Raw genomic sequence first — 14,516 nt, 5'->3', positions numbered from 1 at the left:
TATAAAATAAGAATTATTTATTTATATTTTGTATCAGAATATGTTTATAAATTATTTTTTCTCTCCCTATTTCTTTTATTTTTATTTTTGAGACAATACCCATGTACAGTATTTGATTTTAGGGTCAAAATTGTTCAACTGCGGGTCTATAACGGTCAATTTGTTCCCTTAGAAGCCCAATTCAAACACCAGCCCAATTAAGTTAGCTCTGTCTCTCTCTCTCTATATATATAACGGCAAAAATATCGTAGCCGTACATATCAGGAGACAAAGGATGGCGGGAGATTTCAAGATTAGTATTTCGAGATTTAAAGCGCTCCCCAAATTCATCTAATTTTGATTTTGGGAGAGAAGCGAAGAACTCTCTGTTTTAGTTGATGGAGAGATACTTGGTTCCTGTGAACCCATCGGCTGAGAGACGGAAATCCGTGAAAAGGTAATCTGTATAAACCCTAAATAAGGATTTGCTTCTACTTGTTTTCTAGGTTGTAATTTACGTAAGGCGATGGAATTTTAGGCATCAATGGAAGAGAAGTCTCGTCGAATTAAATGGAAAGTTCGAGCCAAATTATCGGCACCACCTTACTACTCTCATAATTCAATCGTATTCGGAGGTCAGTGTTAGTTTATTTTCATTTTCGTGCGGTTCATTATACAAATCGAAGGATTTACTGTAATTGCACATACTAACATTCATTAATTCTTCTTTTGTTTCTCTGTTGAATTTCTTTGTTGGGGATTACGTTAAGGTTGGAGCGTTTCCTCATAAATACCATGTCAATGGAGAACCATGCCAGACTCATGTATGAAATTCTTTTCACCTATTCGTCTTTTATTGGTTTGAGTTTTAATTTGACATGAACACTAAGCAACAGATTACATGCATAATTTTCTCCGGTTGTGGTTTGTGGTGGATTTTATTGAGTGTGGTCTTGACAGGCTGATTGGTTTAACAGCGTTGGATTCAATCATAACCCAAGAGCAATCAAAAGGTTGGCTTTTCTTTTTCTATTATATGCTTCTCTGTGTTGTTATAGGGGATCACATCCAGATGCTTTTTCTTCGAGCTATTTAAGAGTTCAATGCTTGTCTAAGTATTCTTATGTATATAAAGAAAAAAATTCCTTATTTAATCTGAAATTGTATTTCAGTTAATTTAAATCCTTTTGTGTTATGGTGTAAGTATCTCAGTCTAAACATTTCTGGTCTTTTTCAGGCAGGGAATCACATCACTTGAATATGATTCTAAGGTAATTGAATTATGAATATTATTTTCACTTATTTTAACTATGTTATATTAGCAAATTTTTAATAGGTTCTTTATAAAATTTGAAAATTAGCATAATTGTAGCTTGAGCCTTTTCAGTATGCTTATTGAAGAGACTTGAGCTGTTTCATACTTGCTAACAAGATAAAGTTCGAAAACTATTGTATCATAGGCATCAAACTTTAGGGCTTAGACAATTAGAAAGAAATAGACAATGTCATACTTCCACATGAAAAGCTGTGGTTGACAACAAAAATAAGGTTGTCAACTAATATTCTGAATACTATATGAAAGATATTTTGAGGTATTGATCAAAACAAATTTAAGAGAGTAAGTAATTCAGCTTTTGGTTGACTATCAATTTGCTGTTACTTAATTAATGTTTCTTGGACATGCCACTTCTTGTGCACTTGTGTTGTATCATGTTGTACTGTCCAGCTCATGATTAATTGTTGCTACTTGGACAAAAATTTAGTGATCATGTAATATATTAATATCACCAAGGAGGTACAACGTGTTCTGAGTAGCACCAGAACTCCTTTCCAATCAAATCTAGATAAAAATATACATGAAAATCTTTTCAACCGGTGACTGGATTCCTGGCTCTATAATTGATAAAGCTAATAATCTTATGCTTGTATTTTTTCTGTCTTGTCAAAGACTCTGGATCAGTTATAAGAGAAATAATTTGCGGATTCAGTCAATTTTGTTCTACTATTATTGCTTATTTAATACTTTAGACATGTTGAAGTCCTGGTCTTAAAAAATATGATAGAAAAGCAGTATAACACCTAACTCCAGGAAGCACTTTTCAACTTATGTGTGAATGAGTAATTTGTTTACGTGAGTCTTGGTTGTAAGGTGGATGTGGCAGAAGCATAAGAATTCATAGTGCGTATCTCTTTTCTTTGCTATTATAGATAGGAGATATTAGAGCTTTTAGGGAGCCTATCAGATATACCATTTGGTTATGAATTATTGGCTTGTCTTGATAGGGTGTATACTTGGCATCGGCTACAAAATCAGGTTGCTTAACTGTGCACGACTTAGATATTCAAAGCCCAGGTAACGAGTCATGAAAATCAGATTTATGTTATGTTTTATGTAAATTTTTGCTGTTCAGTGATATGACTGTCATTTAAGGATACCATTATGATAAGTAGATTTGCTTTAGACTTAGACTGACATATGGTCCCAGGTTTTAACAATTGAACATAGAATTTGGACAAACTGAGCACATGCACAACAAATTCATAACACATATCTTGAAGCAAGTTGATTGGTCTGACCCAAAATCGGCTTGTAAATTGTGATACTTGAGGCCACTTTTTCATTATTATTATTTTTTTAGAAGTAGCACAGGCTAACTAATTTTTTTTTCCATGCAAAGAGAAACATGAAGAAATGAAGGAGTTGCTTCTGGTTTATTCTCGCATTTCGTGGTTGAAATTAAAAAGCGACAACAGTAGGCTAAAAGTAGAACATTCAGTTTGCTTCATGGTTTTATGTGGATAATTTGCCCCTAATATCCTTAAGTATGTTGTACATATACTAACTAATTTTTTCTATCTTCTTCTCAGTTCTCCCATTGATATGGTTATTTACCCTCATGGCACGAAAGGAACTATGCGTATCCTCCATATACTAATACTTTCAATGGGTTATATATCCTTCAGATTTGAAAGAAGATGAAGCAAAGCAGTTACTGCACATATCTATGTATCAACAACTTGATGTCGTTCGGTGGAATCTTGCAAACCAAGATGAGGTTAGAATTTTTCTTCATTCTGGGTGATCAATCAACCATGCTTACATAATTGGTCATTTTTACTATGTACTCTAAATATTGAAGCATATTTAGTTTGTTGGATCATTTTCTATAGCAAGTGAACTGTTGCTGGAGCCCCCCTACTGTGCTCTGCTTCGCACATGCTTCTTGTTTCAGGAAGAACTAGTAGAAGCAAGTTCTTAGTCTGAAATAACTGAACGCTCACCTGAACAGGTGATCTTGTATCCTAAATGGGCATGAATTTCTAAGCAAGTGGGACAACATCAAACATGGCTTGAACACACACTTCATCTGCTTAGGGATGTGCTCGATAGAGGTGATTTAGAAGGCCTGCAATCTTGAGCCTAATTCATTCACTTCTCAGTTATGTAGGCCATGGATAGTGCTGAAGAGAATTGGGAGGAACTTATTGTGTCGATGACTAATTTTAGCAGCAACATATAAAGTTAATTAATTTAGTGGTGTGCTTGTGCAGGAAAAACTTTGATTAGTTTCTTAAAAAGGTCTCCGCGTGTTATTTCAATATATTTCCATTTATTGAAATTCTAAATTCTGTTTTGCAGTTGTTGGACTTTCTTTCTCGTGCCACTGTTTCACGAAATCTTTTTATGAAAATGTTTCTTCTGCTTTGCTTTGCTTTTTTCCTTTTCTTGTTCATTCGTAATTGCTTTCAAACTCTCAGGACCTTTTATTATTTTTCAACATGAATGTGGCAACTGATGCGTTCTGGTGGACAGTCTCTTTCTTTTCATTTCTTTTATTTCCTAGTCAAGATAAGCTTTTCAGGCATACATATTTCATGAGGATGAATTTCCTTTCACTTACGATTTCAAGAGAGAGAAGCAAGTTTAGTTTCCTATTATCTTATCTGCACCTTTTTGCCTTTCACTTTCAACATTTTTTTCCCTTGTGGCTTCACACTTTGTATGTGTTTTTGTAACCGCAGATTGCCTGTACATCAATGAAAAGCAGTGAAGTTCATATTTTCGACATTGGGTTCATCTCATCTGAACCAGTTCAGGTGAGTATTTTCCGGATTTCTTCAGTGCAATCTCTATAGTGTCCATCTTTAACTGAAGATCCACCATGGAGTTTCTTTCCTGAGAAGATGAATGAGAATAAAATATCTAAGTTACAAATATAAATTTATTTATTTGATTCATCAGTCAAAGGTGTTCTATAGAAAGTTGACTATATTAAGAATTGAAGAACATTCTCTGAGGTTGAGGCGTTGAGCATGAAATGAATGTGCAAGCATAAAGAGACTATTAATCAGATATGACCATGAATCAATGTTGGTATCACTTTATCTCTGAGATTTTAACTTGTCATAGGCTCATAGCAAACCTTACCATTAGAGCTGCATTTTTGGCTTAAAGCTATTCTGTTTCATTAGTGTCTTTATGGGTCAATTTTGGTTTAATATCATCATTGGTATGAACGAAGAGAACATAGATGCATGGAAGTGGACATAGGTAACTAACACTCTTATACCTGAGAACCTTGATATGAAATACATGCATTAAGTGTATTTGAGAATCAGTGTCAAGCTGCTTTAACTTCAAAATAATCCGGATTAGTTTTTAATGGTTTTCTTGTATGTTGATGTACAACTGTTTTTTCTTGATTTCTTTATAAGGTGTTGAGGAAAAGACCCAACGTCACTGTTCATGGGTTCAATGTTCAGAAAGGCTTTTCTGACATTTCTTTTTCTTCTGATGACAGTTCGAGGTCTGTAACTGGAGCCAATATTTCTTTTTGTTTTTTCATTTCATATCTTGATGATGAGAGGATGCATTACAACCTAGAATTTATTGCAAGAGGCATTTAATCTCAAAATGTGATATTATAAAAATATAATATTTATTATTGCATGCGCAAACACATACATATATATTCTATTCTTTTACAACGTTTATCTTTATGCATATTTAAATCTTTTAATCAATTAAAAGTGTATAATTTAGATCTTTCAATTACTACATTAGTATAATAACGACATATGATATTATAATATATATTTTTTCATAACACCACTAACCTGACAAAACTTACATGAAAAGACATCGGTACTGGAGAAAACCTCCCCCAAAAATAAAATCAACATACTTCACTCAGTGCATTTTCTCTAGAATTCATTGTCTAAAACATTTCTCCAGTATTCCCTAAAATTGAACAAAACAGAGCCTGAAGTTTTGGAAAAAGAGAAGTAAAAAAGAAATAAAATCTTGGAGTGAGAAACATCCAGTCTAGAGCACTAATAGTTTACACTGACTAGTGTAGATTGGAATAACATTTTGAAACATTGATAAAACTAAATCCGTTAGGAAAGGTATTCAAGGTCCAAAGGATATCAGGATATTAGTCACACAGTAATTTATAGAACTTCCATACCTATATACTATAGAAGAAAATTTGTCTACAGTAGAACTATAAGAAGAGTGAAAAGTTTAAGTTGCTTTGGATTTTTTTTACCTGTTTTCTTATTATTTTTTATTTCTTGATATATTCACATTGATAAAGGTTTTCTTTTGGGTTTCCTCTGCATAATCTCCTCAATAGGTTGCTCGCATCTGATACTAGTGGTGTAATTAATGTGTGGGATAGAAGAGTTAGTGATTTTCCGTGTTTGGAACTCACAACAAATTCTACTGACTCGCTTAATAGCATCAAGTTAAGTGGGGATAATGAGGTCAGTTTTTAATCAAACTATGTTACTTTTAACCAAAATAAGAAATATTCCTCATCTCCACTTTCAATAGTTTTTAATCAAATTATACGTTGCAAATTTTCTGTTTAACCAGTAGATTATTTATGGAGCTAGCAAGCAGGGAACCATATTTATGTGGGACCTACGTGGAGGAAGATCATATACTGCTTTTAGAAACAATAAGGAGGTATTATACTTATGGACTTTCCCCTCTGACTTTGCTCACAGGATTGTTTGATTTAACTTTGGTGAAAAAGCAAAGTTTATACCAAATTTTCAAGTAAATAGGAATCACATCTATAATGTATATGAATAATATACTTTTCCCACATCCTAGAAAGCATGCCTGGATTGCCTTTTTTGAAATATAAGAAACATGATTGTTTTCCTACCAAAATTGTTCTTCTCTACAAAAGTTAATAATTATAAATTGAAACATTTAATTAGGCTATAAAAGAAATTCAATTGATAATGTTTGTATTAGTTAACATTAAGATGAAATACAGAACATTTAATTGATAGGAAGTAGTTATAGACCTAATTAATTTATGTTTTAAGAGCGGCCTACTTGGTGATCGAATTAATTAACTGTTGATTTTTTTAAACAAGACAAGCACATAGATTTTGTTGGACGCATGGAGTACTATCTTCTACTAAGCAGTCTCTCATGATTGATCTGTAATCTGTTTGCTATAATATGAGCTTTGCTTATCCAGGAATACTATTCTCCTTTGTTAAAGGTGAAGTTGGCACATGAGCTGGAGAAAATATCTCCATTGAAGGTATGCAAACTTACTTGTCGTAATTTACTCTTTTTCTCGTTGGATTTATGTCATAGAAGCTTATAATTCTCTTTGTTCCCAAATTTCTTTAATATTTGCTAGTTACATAATTTACATCTCCTTTCCGTATCTGAAAAAAGAGGAAATTACTGGCTATTTGGATGAGCCATATTCTGCTTAAGGGTTAACAGTTGTTGAAAACTGTTGCTTCTTCTAGATACTTTTGTGTGCATTGAACACATCTTCTTACTGTCTGCAGGCTCAATCAAATATTATTTCAAAGGAGATACACTCGATTGATGTTGATCCATCTTGTCCTTATCAATTGGCATTTCATCTTGATGATGGATGGTGAGTTTGGAAACAAGTGGATGCTACTTTTTATTCTTCAGAATGAGCTTGGCATGTGTTAATATAATTGTGTGTGTGTGTTTTATCCTTCTATTTTCCATTTGTAAAACATGATTTATTAGCAGTATTTAAGATTTTAAAAATAGAGCGTAATATTTTCATTTCTAGTATATCTAATAATTTCTGAAAGATTCTTGAAACATTTTTTTTCCCTGTGTGAAACATCTTACATTGTTTTTGGGATCTTCTGTCCATCTTATTTTGCTTCGACAGCCCGCCTTTTCTCAACATGATTATCGTTGTTTGCTCTAGGTCAGGTGTCCTAGATACCACCAAGTTTCAAGTGACACACATTCATTGTCCTCCACCTTCGTGGTTGTAAGTACATAGAACTAACTTAAAAACTGACACTTCCATTTGAAAAAGACTCTGCGACATTTCTCACTGGTGTCAATTTTTACTGTGCATGTTAATCTGAGAATAGGGATGAGCAAAATGATTTGGCCAATCTCTCGTACTTGAAAAAGCCATGTTGGCTACCAATTAACTCGGTAAGTCGTAAAAACCAATACATTTGATTTGCTTTACTGCACCAACAGTTAATACTGTTGCTTTTTGAGATATGCAACCTACTATTTCTCATTAGGAGGAACGGGATAGAAAAGGTACTAGAGGAAAATGGACGTCCCTGACATGCTTTGGACTTGTCAATCTACTCATTTCTCAAGAACAAAACATAATGTAAAATTCTTCTATCATTCCAAATTGGGCTTTCTCAATTTGCATTTAAGACCTATATGCTTAAAAAGGAATCAACATAATCTGGTACTCATACCCTTTTCTTGTTTATTGATGTCCACATTAGCTTTTGACAATGCTGCAAAACATATGTAGTCAATTAGAAGGGAATATTTAGTTTTGAAAATAATTTATCAAGCTGGTGTAATGCAATTGGATTACGTTTTAGTTTGATTTGGACATCATACTTCTACACTTTGCAATATTTACTTTTTGGAGAATATGTGCAGATTTATGCTGTTGGATCATCCAGCAATGGCCTTTATCTTTTGGATTTCTATCCAGACTGCACCTCTCCTTGTCATGTGGACTACAAGTAAGAATCTCCTAAAAACTTCACATTTTAGTCTGTTTTTTATAACATTTTCATCAGTTATTCATGCTGTTGAGACTTCATATCTAATTGAGAGTTGAAGCAAATTAACTTATTGAAATCTTGATTTGATGTTTTCTATCAATTCCATTTTAACCCTTAGTCTACCAGTGAAACTTTGCATACCCTCTGTGTCTGTGCGTGTGACTGCTAAGCATGTGGGAATAAGATCCTGCCTTCTAGTTTAGCATCTGAAGAAAGTAAATTTTTTCACCATTCCTTTTGATTTGCATGGGAGGAAGTGTCAATAAAGTGCGTTATGTCTTAAAGCTGCTGCTAACTGTAAATTCGTTCCTAGTAGTGAGGATATACATAGCACTGGAGAAGCAACCAGCCAGCATATGCAAAACAGATATCTCCCGTTGTCTGAAAGTGTTACTGCATGTGTGGCTCATCCTCTGAATGGCACCATTGTGGCTGGAACTGAGGTGCATATCTCCATTATTGTTTGACATTACTGCCTGTTGCTTGTCCTATATTTAAATGCATCTATTATTTTAAATTGCCTGTCCTTTCACCAATGCACATCACTTGATTAGCAAATTTTCATACTCTCAACTTTGTTATACCGCATGATTTGATAGTGATAAGATAGGCTGAGTATTCTGCACACATCATCTCCTTTAACCAGAAATAGATTTGATGTTGAAAACTACGATTTCAATGATTAGGCTCCTGCTATTTTTCAGACTATTCAGCTCAATAAAACTTCTATAATTTCCCCTTAAACATCATATACTTAATCACACTGCTCATGTGGGTTTTCTGTTTAAGTCGTGCAAATTTTAGGCGAAGAAAGAATGGTTTAATATGGTTTATCAGCACGCCTCCAATGATTATATTATGCATGTTGCTGTTTTATAATGAATTATCGAGTGCCATCATTAATTCTGTGAAGTTAAAAAAGAAATCAGAAATTGAATAACCTGACAAATGATGTGTTAAATTCTGATGAGGCATTATGATTGCATGAGAATCTGCAGAATACAACTAATTTCCTCAATGTGATGTTCATCTCTGGGCTATGTAATTCTGATAAATTTGACTTTTTTCAGTTGTCATCACTGCTCGTGATATCCCAATGAAGATGTCCTGCTTAGCTGCAGATGGTCATCTATTTTGTAAGATAGATAAAGATCTGAGGAACCTCAATTGCCAAACCAGAGCATGGTACAGAATCTTCAAAATGTTATGCAGCAACCCACTGGTTTTAGCTCTTGAGGTAATTTTTCAAGTTGTTAACAGAAGTCATGCATGTCTAACACATTACGTGGAAAATATAGGAAGACCCTGAGCCTGTGCTAAATTGAGTACAGCTAGCTGCTCAGAGTCATGACATGATACAAGGAAATCACATTTCTGGCATCTGTTTGTTGGATTGACTATGAAGCTACACGCTACATTTCTACTGTGATATAGCTGAACTTCACCTTGTGGATTCCAGTTGAATACCATGTTTATTGTTTCCTGGTTTTTTAACTGTGGTAAAATTTTGGCAAGGTGGTTCTAGATGAGATGAAATTATTAAGCATTAGACTAGTCGTAAGGTGAACTAGAAACTAACTTGAAAAATACATAAATGCAGTAACACATGTAGTGCTTTGATAGTTCTGAGACCTCGAGTATGGATAAATGATAAATCTCGTTATACAAGATAAACCTTGCTTCTATGACTATCCCTGCGTGGGTTCTTTTCCCTTTTCCTGTTGCGCACAATGTCTTTTCTAGATAGTTCCAATTGAATTTATCCCACAAATGTAAGCCGACAATGAAGTTTAATGCTCATCTTATCAGTTGAAAATGAGACACTTAGACGGAGTGATAAGATAATAGACTAGCTTGTACCATTTCTCATGAGCTTTAGGCAAGAAATATGGGAGAGGTAAGCGGCTGGCGGACAAGAAATATACACAAAATCTTGATGATCTCGTACGTTTTTCCACATTCATCTACACCTAGACATTGATTTTATTTTTGCATATTTTTTGGTGTGTTGACAAATAATATAATTTGCTCTAAAGTCTAAATCACCCCCATTAATCTTAAGTGAGGTTCACGTCGAGCTAAAGACATCACATCGACCACTACAAAAAAATTAGTGGAAAAGTGATGTCAATTCAAATGGATGTTAATTATCAATGTTATTAACTGTTGATAGCGAAATTATTAAATTTTTAGTAGTTGTCGACTAATATTTCGATGTATCTTTTGGCTATTGATGTGGAATCAAACTATCCAAACTTAATAAACATAGAAATCGGGTAGATATGATAGATAAATGGATGGAAGGAGATTTGGTTGCTTTGTTTTCATCCATCCGTATGGTTAATTTCCTACTCCTGTTCTTGAGTTTGTTAATGGTTGCGTCGGCAATAAGAAAGCAGGAGGTATGAAATGATTAGCAGTACATTTTTCCGTAGTAAACATCTTTTGTTTTGGGCTCCATTTTAGTTACACTTTCTCATCTTTTTAGGGATTTAAACAAAGTCTGGTGTTGTGGACTTTGAACACTCACTCATACATCATAATTTTGTTGTGGGCAAGCAATTATAATGCTCCAATTTAGAGAGGATGTAGGTAGGTCAAATCAGAACTTCTAATCAATGCTTTAATTAACTTAGAATTAGAATTTCCAGTCTTCTTTTTTATGTGGACAAATTCAAATTTCCATCATAATCTTCCGTCATCTGCACATAATTATTATGTTAATTATATGGACTAATTCAATTCCATCATAATCTACCATTCTGTCTTTCACTTTCAGTTGCATCACATCAATCTGAAATGTTTTCCTCCAGGCAAAATCTTGTTCTCAATCTTGCTGATAACAATTGTTTGACATGGAGTGAAGAAAATAATATTTGTAAATTAAATAATTAGGTAATTCTGAATTATGGAACAGTGATATATGAATTCAAATAGTGGGGGTGGTTTTCAAGTTTGAAGCTTTCGGTGGATTGAGACAGCAGAATTGGCTGCACAACCACCAAAATTAAGTCCGATCTAATTGTTTCAACTGTTTTGTATCTTATACGTGGGATCATTATATTTCTCGTTCTTGAGATTAGGTGTAATTATATGTAAATTTCTTGTAGTTTGAAAAATTATGTTTAATATTTTTAAGGTTTGCTTCTGTCTAACAAATAAATTTATCTATTATTCAGTCATTGAATTTATTGATATTAACAAAATAATTCAAACAAATTTGATATTTAACCTCGATTATTTTATTATTGACTTATTATAGATAGAACAAATTTTCTGTGACTAAGTTACTCTTATAACATTGAAAGTATACTTTTTTATATGCATTTCGTATGAAAATGTATAATGGTAATTTGATTATAATAAGATTTATTTGATCCGTAATAAATCAGTAGTAAGTCAATTGGGGGTAAATATGAATTTTGATCCAAATTTTTTCTTAATATTATTAAATTCGATGAATTTTGATTAATGGAGTCACATGTTTGCTAGATAAAAACAAACCTCAAGAATATTAGATGTAATTTTTTAAATTACAAAAAAAAAATAATTTATGTGTAATTACACCAAACTTAAAGAGGAAAGTGTGTAATTACCCCTTACTGGTAGTTCAATTTATTTGTCTAATCGTTACGATGGATTTAGAATCTTTTCTAGTGCTGACATTATTCTTTTATTTTTTTAAGTAAATTGATTGTAATTATATGATAAATTTCAATTATTAACTATCAATAAACTAATTATCAATATCAAATATTTATAATTAATTTAGAACTATTATTACAATAGAACAACTACTTGAACACATTATGGTACTTCAATTTCGTAAATTAAGTAAAACTTGGCTGGTAGTGTTGAATTGTTCTTTTAATTGCAATAGGAGGTCCTGATAGGACTTGCATAGCTTTATTCATAATGATATCAGAAGGACCAAATTGCAGCTGTAATTACTAACTGCAATAAGCACTAATTATCAGCGTTTTCATCTTTAATTACAACATTGTTTTATAATACTATAACCAGACATGAAATCTCGTCCGATTGCAATAAAATCATAAAAAAATCACTAGTAAATTAATAGATTAATCCATGCTTCAAACATTATAATTACATCAGCTCCAACGTAATTAAGAATAACTGTGTCGATTAGCGTTAATCATCCAATCTCTTTTGAGCTTTTGGCCTTAAATCTATGACTTTATCTTTTCATTATTTACTTTAAAAAAATAAAAAATCTTAATGACAAGCTTCTACCAAAATCTTATCCCGATCTTTGTGATGTCAAACAATAATTTTTCAAAAGGAAGACAAAGATTAGCAGTAGTGGACCTTAATGTTGATTAAAATTATTTAATTATGACCAAAGTGACTAAATGAGAAGTGATCTTAATTTATCTGCCCATAATCCTTAATTTATCCACCGCCCTAGTAATTAATTTATTAGATTATATGAAGATTTGATTTCCTTTTCTCTTCTTTTTCGAGCAAAAATATGAAACCAATGCTTTAGTTCTTGGGAATCATACGTCAGGTGGTTTAAGGAATGTGACAAAAGATTGTTGTTCATTTTGAGGGTTATACATATATTGCATCTAAGGTCCCATGTGGTTTTTTGGAATTTGCAATTTCATCCTTCAAGTCTTGAATTTTTCATTCTAGCTGATTTGGTTTCGATTTTCTTTCCTTTCAACCTAAGATTGAAATTCTCGCATTGAAAGTCATTTTGTGTTGGTTCATAACTAAAAAAAATTCCTCAAAAAACGCACGTACTCTAGAAGAACAAATGTGCTTGTCAATTAGGCAAGTAATGGCTGTTGGATATTATATATCTTTAACACATAGTAAACAACCTTATATTTGTTTTCTTATAGTATATAAGTGGATGGGAGACAAATTTTGAATATTATGGGGAGTAATTTGCAATATCTCTTTTGTTGTCAATTACCTCCCACAACAAGCAATGATCCCATTACTGGTTTTCTATTTATTTTATTCATGTAAAGAAATCATGAACAAGTCTTTGCATGCTAATGGATGAAATGGGATTCTTTTGTTGGTAATGTTTGGCACTTTTGCATACAAAATAGATTAAAGAAAAGAAATGTGCATGGGAGCAAAGGACAAGGAGGTCCCTCAAATTTGTGGAATCTGCTGAAAATTCCCAGTTATGTTGGAGACCACTTTATCAATTCCCCTCACTATGTTTAATTAATTCTTGAGATCATGGAGGATACAATCAAAACCCATATGCTTAGTGGGTGTCACATACTTGTGGTAATAGTCAAATGTTTTTTTTTAAAAAAATAAAAATAAAAATAGAATATGTAGTTTTTGTGTATGTGATGGGGAATAAAAGTAAGTTTGAGGATAATAAACAGATTTTACTTCTCAAACAAACTGACGAAGAGCCTTTTTAAGGATGCAACATTGTTGGTTCGTCTTTGTTGGATAAATTATAGATGTATAAAGAGAATAGAAGGGTGAATCAGACTTTTTACTGTGAGTAAAATTTTATAACACAGAAGTGAGGATAGGAGCTGGAGGCAGAGTTAAAAGAAAAATCTTACTCAAACTCAGACTATATTTACTGTTTTATAGACCGGCCCTTATTGAGGAGATGCATCATTCCTCCTCTTACATTTTATTTATAATGAAATCACCCCTGATTAAAAACGGACAAAAATATTCAAATAAATTTAATAAGATCTAAGCCCTTTTCTTAATTAAATTATATTGATACCTCAATCTTACGATCGAGATAGAGTCTCATTAGCAGTTTGTACCTAAACTTAAGTATGTCCCATTGCTCTCTTTTTTGCACTATAACAACTTTAAAGAAAGGTGGTGAAAATAAAAAAGGGGTCTAGAAGCAAGTGTGAAAAGATTTGGGGGAATTATTATATTGACATTAATAAAACTTTTTTCAATATGGAAGTAAAATTCCTATTTTTACTAGCAGTTAGTTATGGTGGGGGGGGGGGCATCATTTTTTGCTTTTAATTTAATTTTTTCAAATATGTGGGCTAGGAATCAAGAGATTTGTGATTTAGTGGGGCTTGTCGTTATAAAGAGGTTCACAAGGTACAAATTACCAATTCCATTAAGGATTTTTCACCTTTTGGGTGATTTGGGACATCCTTTAAACCAAATGCCTTCAACTTCAACTTATTTTGAGCATACACTATCATTTGGTCCAACTCTTTTTAAATTTAATAATTAGAAAGATAGGTTTGAATTAAATGGTTACGACTACGACCACTTCTTCTATTATTTGTAGAAAGTGTTTCGTGAAATGATAAATAAGAAAAAATTTTTGAACAAATTATTGTATTTCTATTCGTTTTTAACCTATTTTACTCTTAAATATATGGAATTGTTTGACGATATATGGGTGAATCGCCTCTTGAATTGTCTAGAAGATGGGAGGAGGACGAGTTGCATTTTTTTTATTATTTATTTAA

At 32.6% G+C, this 14,516-nt stretch overlaps 1 protein-coding gene across 3 annotated transcripts; it reads left to right on the top strand.

Moving 5' to 3' along the window:
* Positions 1-244: 244 nt before the first annotated feature.
* LOC105171080 (Transducin/WD40 repeat-like superfamily protein) lies at positions 245-11,142 on the top strand. Of its 3 annotated transcripts, XR_848536.3 has the most exons (19): positions 245-436; positions 518-614; positions 750-803; positions 940-992; positions 1,217-1,250; positions 2,263-2,332; positions 2,944-3,035; positions 4,003-4,077; positions 4,696-4,787; positions 5,619-5,748; positions 5,864-5,953; positions 6,483-6,548; positions 6,808-6,899; positions 7,212-7,277; positions 7,384-7,450; positions 7,928-8,013; positions 8,369-8,498; positions 9,126-9,292; positions 10,869-11,142. XR_848536.3 is itself a non-coding variant. In XM_011092092.3 (18 exons), exons 1-18 carry the CDS (start codon positions 378-380, stop codon positions 9,153-9,155), a joined length of 1,380 nt encoding a protein of 459 aa, XP_011090394.1. In that variant the 5' UTR covers positions 245-377; the 3' UTR covers positions 9,156-9,549. The 3 variants fall into 3 exon arrangements, 2 of the variants coding, with proteins under 2 accessions (XP_011090394.1, XP_011090393.1); XM_011092092.3 differs by lacking the exon at positions 10,869-11,142 and having other exon boundaries at positions 8,372-8,498; positions 9,126-9,549; XM_011092091.3 differs by lacking the exon at positions 10,869-11,142 and having other exon boundaries at positions 9,126-9,549.
* Positions 11,143-14,516: the final 3,374 nt, after the last annotated feature.

This window comes from Sesamum indicum, linkage group LG9, assembly GCF_026168435.1.
Source record: "Sesamum indicum cultivar Baizhima isolate 11 linkage group LG9, ASM2616843v1, whole genome shotgun sequence".
NCBI lineage: Eukaryota > Viridiplantae > Streptophyta > Magnoliopsida > Lamiales > Pedaliaceae > Sesamum > Sesamum indicum.
The sequence above is the reverse complement of the archived record's forward strand: the minus strand, read 5'-3'. Positions and strand labels throughout refer to the sequence as shown.